Source organism: Chlorocebus sabaeus, chromosome 11 (assembly GCF_047675955.1).
Source record: "Chlorocebus sabaeus isolate Y175 chromosome 11, mChlSab1.0.hap1, whole genome shotgun sequence".
Lineage (NCBI taxonomy): Eukaryota > Metazoa > Chordata > Mammalia > Primates > Cercopithecidae > Chlorocebus > Chlorocebus sabaeus.
Genome location: NC_132914.1, coordinates 93,839,507 through 93,855,036, shown reverse-complemented (window position 1 = coordinate 93,855,036; position 15,530 = coordinate 93,839,507). Strand labels below are relative to the sequence as shown.

Genomic DNA, 15,530 nt, shown 5'->3' with positions numbered 1-15,530 from the left:
AGCCAAACAAATTTGTGCAAATAAAGCCTTGAACTTTTGTCTTTGCTTCATTTCAATTCTTTGGTTGGGTTTTGTTTTTCCCCTTGCAGACATCTAAGGAAGAAAATGCTGGATACGCTCTATTTTAAAATATTGGGCCTGGGCATGGTGGCTCACACGTGTAATTATGAGAGGCCAAGGCAGGCAGATCACCTGAGGTCAGGAGTTCAAGATCAGCCTGGCCACCGTGGAAAAACCCTGTCTCTACTAAAAATACAAAAATTAGCTGGGCATGGGTGGTGCATGCCTGTAATTTCAGCTACTCAGGAGGCTGAGGCAGGAGAATCGCTTGAACATGGGAGGCAGACGTTGCAGTGAGCCAAATCACGTCACTGCACTCCAGCCTGGGCAACGGAGCGAGATTCCATCACAAAAAAAAAAAAAAAAAAAAAAAAATTCGACTCCTCAGAGTTAAAAAGCAGCATACCTCTCCATGAATTCCGGCTTGGCAGTCATAGCAGCACTGGCAAACAGCTGTGTAGAGAGTAGTGCGCCATGTCAAGTACCTGAGCGACAGGAGCGGGACCAAGGACTCCATACACATGCTGGCCCACAGGAGATACTCTAAGGCCTGCAAAATAAAGGGCACCATTGGATTTGTTTTCATTTTAAGCTAATAATGATAATTGTATTAAATATAATCAAATTCTAAGTTGTGAGCACAAGTTGCTGATTACTTAAACCAAAAATACCATAAATAACATGTCAAGAAGAAACAAGCATTTAAAAAGTAAAAGATAATTTAAAGAACTCAAAATTTCAAGCCATTTTGGAAGACATTCTAAAATGTCTTTTTGTTTGTTTGTTTTTAGAGAGTCTTGCTCTGTCACCCAGGCTGGAGTGCAATGGCACAATTGCAGCTTACTGCAACCTCCGCCTCCTAGGTTCAATTGATTCTCATGCCTCAGCCTCCTAAGTAACTGGAACTACAGGTGTGCACCACCACACCCGGCTAATTTTCTATCTTAGTAGAGAGGAGGTTTTATCATGTTGACCACTCTGGTCTTGAACTCCTGACCTCAAGTGATCCACCTGCCTAGGCCTCCCAAAGTGCTGGAATGACAGGCATGAGCCACTGCACCCGGTCTATCTTGTCTTCTTAGAAGCTTCTCCGCTCGTTTTTATTAATATTTATCATGTCAACAGTAGTCTAGGAATTAACTCCAATGATACAATTGTTATTTGTTAGCGTGGAACCAGTACATTATTCTGAAGATTAGCTGGTATAGGAGGTAAGGAAAATGAAAAAGGCTTACAGCCTGGCGCCTGCGGTGCTTAGTAGAAATGGTCCAAGATTAGAATCAAATAAACCGGAATTTCAGTCCTAATTTTACCACCTAGTGACTGGATCATTTTACCTCTTTAGGGCTCAATTTTCTCATCTGTAAAATGGGTATTTTTTCACATCACAATAGTGTTGTTATGGAGAAAGAGAAAATGTACATGATATGCTAGGAAAATACTTCCACAATCTAAAATAAAATCCACCTTGATATACCTCCAGTGCATTGGTCCTCATCATGCCTTCCAGAACAGCACAAGGCAGTCCAAAACTCACTTCTAAATTACAGCCACCCAGAAATCTAAAAACACTTATGCAGCCTGCGCTTTCCCTCGGCTCTCTCATCCAGGGTAAATATCCCCAAGTACTTCCATCCCTCACGGAACTGCATTGCCCTTCTCCACCATGATTGGCCTTCTGTGGCTTTGCCCCAGGTTGCCAGCATCCTTTCAGGGTGTATGGCTAGACCACAGTACAGTGAACGCTCTCAGTCCCTGGCTGTGGACACTGTACCTCTTCTAAATTAGACTGAAGTTGATTCATTGCTGTTTTTGTTGTTGCTGTCATTGTTATTGTTGTGAACTTTGTGAACTGATATGAAATTAATCATATCACCAGAAACCCTTGAATTTTTCTCACATTTGCTGCTCCCTAACAATCTCTATTTCAGATTTTTGCATTTGGATTGTTGTGGTTTGGGTTGGGTGGTATATGATTAAGCCATGCCTAAATTTCCCCTTTAAATTCACATCTTTCTAAAATCTTTCAGGACTCCTGGTATTAGAAATGTCACATTTCAAAATAAAAATAGCTCCAGTTAACAATTGTTCACATTGTATTTGATTTGTTTATGGAAAATCAAAGTTTTTCGTGCCAGAAGGGATCTTAAAAGTAACCTAGCTTGACTCCATGAGGCTAAACTCATTCTAAGCAAAAGAGCTGGGGCTGAAACTCAGGTCTTTGAACTCCCCAGTGCAGTGTTCTTTCCACTACACAGAGGAGCCTTGACAAAGGGGAGAAGCTCACCATAAACCACATAGGGTTATGAAAAACTATCTTTCAAGTTTAAACAGGAAAAGCCATTTTCAAAATATGACTCAATTTGTAGCATTTTTTACTTACCCTTTTTTTTTTTTTTTTTTTTTTTGAGACAGAGTCTCGCTCTGTCGCCGGGGCTGGAGTGCAGTGGCCGGATCTCAGCTCCCTGCAAGCTCCGCCTCCCGGGTTCACGCCATTCTCCTGCCTCAGCCTCCCGAGTAGCTGGGACTACAGGCGCCCGCCACCTCGCCCGGCTAGTTTTTTTGTAGTTTTAGTAGAGACGGGGTTTCACCGTGTTAGCCAGGATGGTCTCTATCTCCTGACCTCGTGATCCGCCCGTCTCGGCCTCCCAAAGTGCTGGGAGTACAGGCTTGAGCCACCGCGCCCGGCCTTTACTTACCCTTAAAAGCTACAAATAATTGTTTCTATTAATTAAAAAAAATTAAAAGGATACATCAGGACTATTCTCTTCATGGGGAAAAAAAAAAAAACTTTGAAAAGTCAAATGATATCCATATCCAAAACATGGCCCCAGTAAGAGCATGTTGCAGGTGTTCAGCAGGAAACATACACACGATTAATCAGCTCAGCCACAGGATGGCGCTGCAGCCTCATTTATATCAGCTTACACCATTGAAAGAAAATGACAAGCAATTTCAAAGTTGGGACTTAAAGTTTATGTAATGGTATGTGAAATAATTTGACAGTAATTGTTCAAGCCACATACATTGTCAAACTACTTCAGTTTCATAGTAAAATGAAACAGAAATCAATCGTTTCTTAGAATGAACAGATTCTAGATGTATTCTTTAATGTTTGCTGAGTACTATACTACAGTTTTAAGTGCCACCAAATAAACTACTCCATAAACAAAAGCAAAATGGTCGTATGTCCTCAGGGAAAGAGGTTTCAGAAGTCTGACCACCCTCTATTCCCTAAGCTTATGCTGGTGACCTGCTGCAGCACTAGGGAAGAGCCCCTGGTTAGTTCTCGCTTTCAGGATGTCGTTAGGAAGACAGGGTTATATCAGAAAATATCAACCCCTTCTCTGCAGCTTCTCCATTTGAGTAAGTAAACCAAAATAGAATGGGTCATGATGGGATTCCATTTAGTCAACAGACATGCATTATTCTAACAGTACAGGGTGACATTGCCCCTGGTCTCAGTACATCTCTGACTAGATGTGTGACCCTCAGCAAAGTAACTTTTCCCAGCCTTAGCTCACTTATCTATTCCATAAGATAGAGGTAATGGCCAGGCGCGGAGGCTCACACCTGTAATCCCAGCACTTTGGGAGGCTGAAGCGGGCAGAACACGAGGTCAGGAGATCGAGACCATCCTGGCTAACACAGCGAAACCCCATCTCTACTAAAAATACAAAAAAAAAAATAGCCAGGTGTGGAGGCGGGCGCTTGTAGTTCCAGCTACTGGGGAGGCTGAGGCAGGAGAATGGCGTGAACCTGGGAGGCGGAGCTTGCAGGGAGCCAAGACCGCACCACTGCACTCCAGCCTGGGTGACAGAGCAAGACTCCGTCTCAAAAAAATATGTAAATATATTAGAGAGAGAGAGAGGTAATAACAGCAGTTTTCTCAAAGTGGTGCTGTGAAGATTACATGTGAGGATAAATGAAAGTGCTTACAAGCATGCTTGATGACAGCAGATTCATTCAACCAATGCTAATGATGATGATGCTCCTGCCCACCTCATAAGTCTTTCACAGGACCTAGCATACACTACAGATTCAGTAAGAATAACAAAAGCTAGCCATCATGCCTAGATCCTATACAAACAGGAGTTTAGACAGCGTGAGGAGCCCAGGTCTATTTCTCCTTCCGTCTTATGCTATAACATACTTGAACTCAGAAGTCACTACAGAATTCAAATCCCTCAGACCCAGGACATTTCACACACGGTGGGACCTCCAAGGACTTGTCTCCATTAAATGGACCCATCAAATCCATTTTTAGCCTCAGCTCAGGAATCAATTTACCATCTGGGGGTTTGGGAATTACTGGTGAAAATTATTAATTTCCTTGAAACATACTATATTGAACAAACAGAAAGAATGTCATTCAGATCTTCAAGTGCCAAATGTACAACCACCCACCACCCCAAAATTATTGCATCCCTCACCTCCCATTCCCATCTCACAAGACTGGCACCACAGAACTATACTCAATTTGGGATAGGTGCCATGGCTCACGCCTGTAATCCCAGCACTTTGGGAGGCTCGAGGTGGGCAGATCACTGGAGGTCAGGGGTTCGAGACCAGCCTAGCCAATATGATGAAACTCCATCTCTACTAAAAATACAAAAAATTAGCCGGGCGTGGTGGTGGGTGCCTGTAATCCCAGCTACTCACGGGCTGAGGCAGGAGAATCACTTGAACCCAGGAGGCAGATGTTGCAGTGAGCTAAGATGGCGCCACTGCACCTAGCCTGGGCGACAGAGCAAGACTCAGTCTCAAAAAAAGAAAAAAAAAGAACTATCAGAAAATATCAACCCCTTCTCTGCAGCTTCTCCATTTGAGTAAGTAAACCAAAATAGAATGGGTCATGATGGGATTCCATTTAGTCAACAGACGTGCATTATTCTAATGGTACAGGGTAACATTGCCCCTGGTTTCAGTACATCTCTGACTAGATGTCTCATTTTACAGGCAATTTTTTATTCTCATTTTACAGGCAATTTAAGTTTTGAAATATAATTAACAAAAGAATAATTTTAGTGGCATAATTTATGTACCCTGTGCTTTTATTAATTCATATAACATATTATTGGTTCCCATGATTTCCTTATGGTTGAAAAACTGAAGATTTATCTCCTAATAAGATTAGAATACATATTTAATCAGCATGACAAAATACTCAACTATCCTTATTTTACCAGAGACAAACTCAAGGTATACGAGGCAGAGAGGAAATGTCTTACAAAGGTTATGAATAAGAAATTATTTTAAGACAACTGTCACTTTAAAATTCTCTCAGCATTAACAAGCACAAACACTAACAGTCAAATGTTGGCACAGACATCTCTGCCCTTCAAAGCTTTGGCAGCAAGCACTGCAGCAGACCAAACTATGATGGTCCTGTGAAGCCGTGTTTGTTGTTGTTACACCAAGAGCAACAAGAGTATGCAAATTCTCTTTAGGAAATCATGTGGAACTGAATGTAGCATCATTGCAATAGTCTGTAGGCCAAGTTTACATTAGACCTGGGACAGTCCCCCCTCAATTTAATTCACACTCAGAAAGCTGGCACAGAGCTTCAAGTCACTGTCTGTCATAGAGTTTTTTAATTTGAGAAGCAAAATAGAGAGAGAACACATAATTAATGTTATCCATTGAGCATGCAAATTTCTTTACTTCCATTTTTATTTTTAAAATGTTGTCAGCTTTTAAGATACTTGGCTATGCTCTGAGGAAATAAGAAAAAACGTGTCTCTCCTGAGTGTTAGAATATTCAGGGTAAGGTTCTGCATGGAATAAAGAATAAAAGTAGTCATGTTTCAGATGCCAGCAACAACTCAAGCTGGGTCGCAACGGGAGTATGTTCGCCCTTCTTGGCCTACATTCCAATAACTGGAAAATTAATACAGGGAATAAATATGTCTCCCGCGGACAAAAACGCTACCAACATTGTAGGGAAGTCAATAGAAGTGTCAGCAACTTCCTCAAGCTAACACTGAGCAGTGAGTACTGGTAAGAATCTTATTATAAAATAGTCTCCTTGCCTTCGTCATGCAGCTGGGTTCGAGTTTAAGTGTGCATTCACCCGATTAGCATGCAGGCCAGAAGTGGAAGCGCTTCAAGCAGAATAAAATCCAAGCTCCATATCATGACATAAAGGGGGTAACCATAGTTTATCATCCAAACCAGGACACCTTTTTTAAATTTTCTATTTTATTTTATTTGAGACAGAGTCTTGTTCTGTCACTCAGGCTAGAGTGCAAAGTGGCATGATCTCGGCTCTCTGCAACCTCTGCCTCCCAGGCTCAAGCAATCTTCCCACCTCAGCCTCCCAAGAAGCTGGGACTACAGGCATGTGCCACCAGGTCCGGCTAATTTTTGCATTTTTTGTAAAGACGGGGTTTTGCAGTGTTGGCCAAGCTGGTCTTTAACTCCTGGCCTCAAGTGATCTGCCTGTCTAGGTCTCCCAAAGTGTTAGGATTACAGGTGTAACCTACTGCACCCGGCCCAGGCCACTTTTACTAGTAAAAGTGGGCGCTACTGATAATTACTAACAGGACAACAGGCATAAACCAGGACTTTGCTGGGCAAGCCAGGATGGGTGGTCACCCTACCTAAAGCTGTACTAACCAGATGGATGTTCACTATCAAGTGTGACAAGTACAACTATCTGAGACACAGAGAATACTAACATCCTCAGGAATTTCCTTTCTTTTCATTAACATTTTATCATCTATATTTTAACATATGATCCCTATTAAAGCAAAACTAAGAATAATAATGCTATATAATATATATTTACTAAATTTTATATTATATAATTCTCCAAATATTCCTTGTTTAACATTCAATATACTGCATAATGAAAGCCTTAAGAAAAATAGAACAGGAAATAGAGGGGAAAACATTTGTTCAGTATATTTCATACCTTGGAAGACTGACCTATGGCCATCAGTTTTCTGCAAATGGTGTAAATATAAATGGTACCTGGATGGAGAAAATGATTGTTAACATGTTGTACAGTCAAATGATAGAAATTTTATATTCCAATTTCTGTGGTTCAAGTCTGTAGTTCCCAAAACAAGTGATCTCATGAGAAAGTCTGATAATGGTACACAGAGTCATACTCATCATAATTTTTCGTGTAACTTGTAAACAAAATCATTAAAATAATTAATATGGCCATATTTTAAATATGTTGACACAAGAATCTTTTAGTCTCATTTTACAGGCAATTTAAGTTCTGAAGTATAATGAACAAAAGAATAATTCTAGTGGCATAATTTATGTACCTTGTGCTTTCATTAATTCATATAAAATATTACTGGTTCCCAGCTGGGTGCAGTGGCTATGCCTGTAATCCCAGCACTTTGGGAGTCTGAGGCAGGCGGATCACGAGGTCAGGAGTTCAAGGCCAGCTGGGCCAATATGGTGAAACCCCTTTCTACTAATAATACAAAAATTAGTAGGAGGTGGTGGCATGCACCTGTAGTCTCAGCTACTCGGGAGGCTGAGGCAGAAAAATTGCTTGAACCTGAGAGGCGGAGATTAGAGTGAGCCGAGATCGTGCCACTGCACTCTAGCCTGGGCGACAGAGCAAGACTCCATCTCAAAAAGATACATATTATTGGTTCCCATGGTTTCCTTATGGTTGAAAAACTAAAGATTTATCTCCAAATAGGATCAGAATACATATTTAATCAGCATGGCAAAATACTCAACAAGGAAACTCATAATAATTTAAAAATCGCAATGCATAACAGGTCACATTATATTCACTCTTGGACTCATATAACATTTTTCCCATTATTAAGGTGTGTCCTATAAGCATTCTAATGAAAAACAGCATTTCCAACACCTAAGTAAGGTTACTCAAGTATGCTTTTTTGTCAGACCATTAATTAAAAGAGGATAGAAGGCTGGAGGGAGGGTTGAAGAGAGGAGTGGGGAACATCACCATACTTCTCTCTGCATACAAGCAGTTTATCAAGCTATAAACATAACCAAAAGATGGTGACATGCTTTTAAAAGGCATGTAATTATAACAGGAGTCTAAATATTTTCTATAAAGTATCTAATATTTGTAACCATAAAAGTTCAACAGTTATGAATTCTATGTTCAGGTTTAAACTTTAAAAGCTTCTGATGGCCGGGCATGATGGCTCACACCTGTAATCCCAGCACTTTGGGAGGCCAAGGCGGACAAAACACCCGAGGTCAGGAATTCGAGACCAGCCTGGCCAATGTGGAGAAAACCCATCTCTACTGAAAATACAAAATTAGCTAGGCATGATGGTATGCACCTGTAATCTCAGCTACTCAGGAGACTGAGGCAGGAGAATCGCCTAAGCCCAGGTGACAGAGGTTGCAGTGAGCCAAGATCGCGCCACCGCACTCCAGCCTGGGTGACAGAGCAAATCTCCATCTCAAAAAAATGAATAAATAAAAAGTTTGTGAGAAAATGGCAACTGCGCCAAAACATCTATCCCTTGATTAAAACACAACTGTAAGCATCATAAACATCAATTACACAAATCAGTGACCCCCCAAATTGAACCAACTTTAAACTTAAATGTATAGTACCCTAAATTTCATAGAGAATGCAATTCGTCCTTAATGCTCAGGGACTCGGCATTATCTGTCTGACTACCCCCAGCACCTGCAGTTATTCATTCCACTGAAGATCCACTGGGGAAGAAACCACTCGACTAATAACAACTCGAGCTCAGCAGACTTATCTCGACAAGGCTTTGTTGACCTCTACTCTTTATCTTTTTCATTTCTTTTTTTTTTTTTTTTTTTTTTTGAGATAGAGTCTCGCTTCGTCACCCAGGCTGGAGTACAGTGGTGCAATCTCAGCTTACCGCAACCTCCACCTCTTGGGTTCAAGTGATTCCCGTGCCTCAGGCTCTCGAGTAGCTGGGATTACAGGCACTTGCCACCACGCTCAGCTAATTTTTGTATTTTTAGTAGAGACGGGGTCTGGCCATGTTGGCCAGGCTGGCCTCGAACTCCTGACCTCAAGTGATCTGGCTTCCCAAAGTGCTGGGATGAGAGGCATGAGCCACCATTCCTGGCCTCTACTCTTCATCTTTAAAAATAAAATTGTATAAGTGTTTCTTTGTAGGAAAAAAAAAATAGTCACCAAGTAAAAACATGCACAGGAAACACATGCCTGTCCACAAAACATGTGATGAGGATGTAAGCCAGGAGCCTATATAAACATGCCAGTAACGGGGAACTGGGAACTCAGGAAGGCCTCAGGAGACTGCCCTCAAGAATGACAAGGGCCTTCTGTATTTCAAAAAGGTGCCTTTAACCTTTCCAGCCCTAAAAGGTTCCAATTGTAACTGAGTCCTTTGACAGTTCAAAATCTTGGCATGGCTCACAAATTCCTGCTGCAAAAGCCAGACTCAGAGAGTAAATGGTATCAGATGGAACACAGACTGAATCTTTATGATCTCAGGGTATTTCTGGAAGTTTGTTTGGCTTTGTTCCTTTTTGAGATGGAGTCTTGCTCTGTCACCCAAGCTGGAGTGCAGTGGCATGATCTTGGCTCACTGCAACCTCCGCCTCCCAGGTTCCAGCAAATCTCCTGCCTCAGCCTCCCGAGTAACCAGGATTACAGGCATGCACCACTACATCCAGCTAATTTTTGTATTTTTAGTAGAGACCCAGTTTCACCATGTTATCCAGGCTGGTCTTGAACTCCTGACCTCAGGTGATCCGCCTGCCTTGTCCTCTCAAAGTGCTAGGATTACAGGTGTGAGCCACCGTGCCCAGCCTAAATTTTTATTTAAAAACCAAGATTGGTTAAATATTTGAAGAAACCAAGGGTGTGTGTGTGTATAACAGTCAATTAAAAGTAAATACAGTAAATGTCTAACTGAAAAGGTCAAACGTATTTTGATAAGTTACCAAGGCACATTTGACCTTTTCAGTCAAATATAGTTTTGACTACTTAAATTCCAAATTGTCAAAACTTCAGGGTCTTTGCACTTGATCCCCCAGTTGGAATGCCCTTCCACCAAATACCCAGAAACTTCACTATCCAAACTCCTTCAGGTCTTTGTTCCCCAGTCATCTCAGCAGCCCAGCCCCTGCTCTCTCTATCCCCTTCTGGCTTTGACTTTTCTCCATAGCACTCGTCACCATCTGACACAATTCGGTTTTGATTTGTTTAGCATCTCCCTGCAATGGAAGTCAGCATGAGAATGGATTTTGTCTATTGTCCACTCCTGTGTCCCTAGCACCTAGAACAATGCCTAGCATATGGTAGGCATTCAGTAAGTTTTAGATGAATAAATTAAAACAGGGAGAGTAGTTACTGAAACTAAGTATCTGTATCTCCCAGAACCCAGTAATTCCACTCCTGGGCACAGATCCCAGAAAACTCTCGCACAGGTCTGTAAAAGGACATGTGCAAGGATATTCATTGCAGAATTATTTGTGCAGTTAGAGAGGTCAGGCAAACCAGGTGCTCATCGCCAGGCCTGTATGGATATCTGGAATATAATTCAGCAGGCTGAGTTAATGAATTAGATTTACATACAGGAACTTAGCTAGATTCCAAAACCATAATATTCAGCAGGGAAAAAAATAGGAAACAGAATAAAATCTAGAGCACAATGCCATGTGTATTAAAAAAGAGAAAAAGAAAAAAGCACATACCAAGAAAAGGGTATCAAGGATACAGAAATAATCTTTTTTTTTTTTTTAAGACTATTGAGAGAGTCCGGGCATGGTGGCTCACACCTGTAATTCCAGCACTTCGGGAGGCGGAGGTGGGCGGATTGCCTAAGGCCAGGAGTTCAAGACCAGCCTGGCTACCATGGTAAAAAACCGTCTCTACTAAAAATACAAAAATTAGCCAGGTGTGGTGGTGTGTGCCTGTCATCCCAGCTACTCGGGAGGCTGAGGCAGGAGAATCGCTTGAACCTGGGAGGTGGAGGTTGCAGTGAGCCAAGATCATGCCACTGCACTCCAGCCTGGGCAACACAATGAGACTCCATCTCAAAAAGAAAAAAAAAAAAAGACTATTGAGAGAAATGTAATTCCAGTGCTTTGGAAGGCTGATGCAGAATGGCTTGAGACCAGGAGTTCAAGGCTCAAGGCTGCAGTGACTGCGCCACACTGCACTCCACTCTGGGTGAGAAAGCGAGACCCTGTCTCAGACAAAAAAATAAAAAATAAAAAAAGACTATGTTTGGGTTGTGATCTTAAAAGGGGTAAAGACAGGGAATCATGCTCATTTCCACCACTCAAACAAGGGCTGACCATAGAGCTCAACCACTGGGCCTAACACAGAACTGCTGCTCCTTCTCTGTCCCTGCCAAGATGTGTGAGAGATGGCAGTGGTGGTGCAGGTAACATCGAATCTCTGGAGGATGATCAGACACAAAAGCTTAATAATCACTGGACTGAAAAAATCTCATCAAAGTTGGCCTCATTTCTGGCAGCAAATGTAAAGTCTGATTTCAATCAAAATGTCAAAACATGACTTGGGGGTGGGTGAGAAAGGAAAAGGCTAGAAAATATACTTTCAGTTGCCATGGATGAGGGAAAATCCAATATGTTTCCTTGAAGTTATTTGATCCTGGCTTATGCACATCGAACACACTGTCATTATTATTTTCCTTTTAAAAATATATTATCCAGAGGACAACACAGTAAGTTGCAACTTTAAAATAGAGAAAAGCAAGTATTACATTTTTTAGCTGAGATTCATTTCTTCAGACATACACATAATGTACGTGTGTGTGTGTGTGTGTGTGTTCCTCAGCGCTTCTCACTCAAAATCAAGTAGGAGGAGAACGTCACTTTGTAGAAACCCAAAGCCAAGTTGTTTGAGGACAGGGCCAGTAAATGGGTGATGCTTAGAAGCAATCTAACCTGCACTGGTTCTTTGACCTTTCCCCATCTATATTTACTCGTTAACTGTGGCTCTGCTTTTTGAACACCCAACAGTGATTATTCCCACAGTCTCTGACCCTTTCCCCAGTGAAAACCCAAAGACATGCATTATCCATCCCAATTTAAAAGGACAAACATGTCATACAAATGTTGAAAAAAAATACAATCATCCTATTATGAAATGCATATGTTTTAAATCACAAGGTACTCAAGCTACTGTCAAACTTAGCATTGAAGTAACTTTCTGAAAGACACAATGGAAAATAAAATACATCAGCATATACCATTGAAGATAATCCAGCAAAGATGCTCCTGTGGCAGAGCCACCTGCATGATGAGCCTTAAGGACGACAAGATATGCAGACACTGGACCACAGATTCTTTATTCTGCAGGTTTTCATCACTGTCACAGACCAGCTGGTAGTTGCACATATTTTTGCCACTCAAAGCATGAAACTGAAACACACGGGAAAATAGAAATAGAAATAACTGACCAGGAACAGTAGCTCACGCCTGTAATCCCAGCACTTAGGGAGCCGAATCACCTGAGGTCAGGAGTTCGAGACCAGCCTGGCCAACATGGTGAAATCCTGTCTCTACTAAAAATACAAAAATTAGCTAAGCATGGTGGCACATGCTTGTAATCCTAGCTACTTAGGAGGCTGAGGCAGGAGAATCATTTGAATCTGGGAGGCAGAGGTTGCAGTGAGCCAAGATCGCACCACTGCATTCCAGCCTGGGTGACAAGAGTGAAACTCCATCTCAAAAAAAAAGAAGAAAGAAAGAAAAGAAAGAAAAAGAAAAAAGAAATAGAAATAGAAATAACTTAGGAAAGCATTTCTCAGAATATAAAAATCTAAAATGGAAACAATTATGGATAATTAATTTAATAGTGTGGAAAAAAACATGATAGATAGGTTTCTTTAAAACATCCATCTAGTTAAGACTAGCTTTCCTTAGTCAAAAGAAATTCAAAAAGAAAAACAATCCTATTACCAAAAATACAGAATTGAATCAATTGTTATAAGCTCACCCAGTGGCATTTTAACTTATTTATTAATTCAGATGTGATTATAACCATTTACACAAGTCACTCAGCAAACGTTTCTTGAGTACCTCTATTAGCCACACTCTGCTAGGCAACAGGGACTCTAGGATGAGGAAGAAATGGACGCTGCTCTTAGAGGAGGGAAAACAGTTCCAGGCTCATGCCTCCAGGCTCAGGCAGCATTGAAGGGACCGCTGTGGTCACTGAATTGAAAGTATTTTGTAAGGTTGGATGAGACGGTTTAAAATAAAGAAGTGAGGCCAAGGCAGGCAGATCACCTGAAGTCAGGAGTTCAAGACCAGCCTGGCCAACATGAAGAAACCCCATCTCTACTAAAAATACAAAAATTAGCCGGGCATGGTGGTGCGCACCTGTAATCTCAGCTACTTGGGAAGTTGAGGCAGGAGAACCACTTGTGCCCAGGAGGTGGAGGTTGCAGTGAGCCAAGATTACACCACTACACTCCAGCTTAGGCAACAGAGTGAGCCTCTGTCTAAAAAAAAAAAAAAAAAAAAAAAAAAAAAAAAAAAAAGTGAGGCTATTATAGGGGTGACCCAAGCTCGGAAAAATAGAGAGCATTCCATATATTCCAAGGAATTTGGAATTTAGCCAAAAGGCAAAGTCAATGGGTAGTGGAACAAAAAGACAGATTTCTACTTTAGAAATTAATTGGCCAGGCACGGTGGCTCACACCTGTAATCCCAGCACTTTGGGAGGCCAAGGCAGGCGGATAATAAGGTCAGGAGTTGGAGACCAGCCTGACCAAAATGGTGAAACCCCGTCTCTACTAAAAATACAAAAATTAGCTGGGCGTGGTGGTGGGCGCCTGTAATCCCAGCTACTCAGGAGGCTGAGGCATGAGAATTGCTTGAACCTGGGAGGCAGAGGTTGCAGTGAGCCGAGATCATACCACTGTACTCCAGCCTGGGCAACAGAGTAAGACCCCGTCAAAGAAAGAAAGAAAGAAAGGAAAGAAAGAAAGAGGAAGGAAGGAAGGGAGGGAGGAAGGGAGGAAGGAAGGAAGGAAGGAAGGAAGGAAGGAAGGAAGGAAGGAAGGAAGGAAGGAAGGAAGGAAGGAAGGAAGGAAATTAATTCCGGCAAAGTGTGAAAAGCAAAAAGCAGAAGGTATGGGGGTCAAGGCTACAAAAAGGGGAGTAGGAGAGACCTTTTCCCTAATGGGGTGCCAACTTACATTGCCCAGTATTCTCATTCGTGTACCTACGGTACAGCCAAATTGAACTGTTCAATTGTCCCCTAAACATGCCTTGAGAGTTTCTGCTTATTAACCACATACTGTTCCCAAGGTCTTGAATAGTCCTCAAGTTTGAAGTAACATAGATTTAGAGTCAGACTGATCAGGGTTCAAACACCAACCCTGCCCATTGCTTTAAGCAGGCTAATAAACTTCCATTTGCTAATCTGTAAAAGAGTCTCCTCTTAGGACTTTAATGAGGCTGCAAGATGATAATTCATACAATATATTTAGAAGAGTATTTAGCACATGAAAACTGTTCAACCCATGAATCAATGGTAGTAATTAACAAAATACTGGTATACTAGAAATAAAGTATAAATTTTTATATCAATAGATTTATGTTTAATCTCAAGAGCCACTTTTTATACTATGTGATAAGCTTTATTTTTCTCTTCTGTAAAATAGGGATAATAGTATGTACTCATAAAATTACTTTATCAAATTTGTTTTCCAAGGCACTTTATAAACTAAAAGCACTCTACAAATATTAGTTATTAAATAACAACTGCTACATGAATGAGTGACTGCAGTGACTTAATTTCCAAACATCCTTACAAAGCTTGGTAAGTTCACTTTCTTATCCAGCACTGAAAGTATTTATTAAGCAACTTACAGCACACAGCTAGATGCTATGCTAAGCCAACAAAAGACATTTAAAAGCTATCAACTAAAAGATATATTGCATAGCTAAACATAAATAGTAGCTATTTCAGCTGCTCTTTCATCTTACTGTAAGTCCAGCAGTTTTATCTCTAAAGCCTTTTGGGAAAAAGGCAGCCTTGAATTGAGTTACATCCACTTTATTCTCATCAAAATTGGTATTGAACTGCTGAAGATATCTTCCATAGCATTGTAAAAGGGCCAGTTTGTATTCCTGAAATAAAAAGAGGACTTGATTAAAATTCCAAAATATCATTTAGCTTATCATTGTTAGGTAATATTCATATTATTCCTAATAGTATCAATGTTAATTATTACAATTATACCATTACTACTGGCTCCATTTTCCAAAAACATAGTATATGACAGACACTGCACTATACAATATATGTGCATTATTTCATCTAATTCTCCTCACAACGAGCCTATGTGAGATGGGACCATCATGACCACAAGGATGAGAATATTTACTATGGCACTGTGTGTGGTAATACCTACATATACTCAAAATCCAGGTTCCAAAATTCAGCATCATCAGATCATGGTAACCCACATACCCAAAGAGGTGGATGAGTAGTCTTGCTTCTCTGATACCTCATAGGCTTG

The 15,530-nt window shown here is 41.0% G+C and overlaps 1 protein-coding gene across 4 annotated transcripts in view; it reads right to left on the bottom strand.

Annotated features, from left to right (window-relative positions):
- The window catches only part of CFAP54 (cilia and flagella associated protein 54), a 377,198-nt gene that overhangs the window by 348,939 nt on the left and 12,729 nt on the right, over positions 1-15,530 (bottom strand). For all 4 annotated transcript variants that reach the window (XM_008004317.3, XM_037996664.2, XM_037996665.2 and 1 more), the window contains exons 3-6: positions 14,995-15,138; positions 12,246-12,417; positions 6,977-7,035; positions 467-610 (exon numbers count right to left, since the gene is read on the bottom strand). In XM_008004317.3, coding sequence (XP_008002508.3) covers positions 467-610; positions 6,977-7,035; positions 12,246-12,417; positions 14,995-15,138 — 519 coding nt within the window. The remainder of the gene's footprint in view (positions 1-466; positions 611-6,976; positions 7,036-12,245; positions 12,418-14,994; positions 15,139-15,530) is intronic.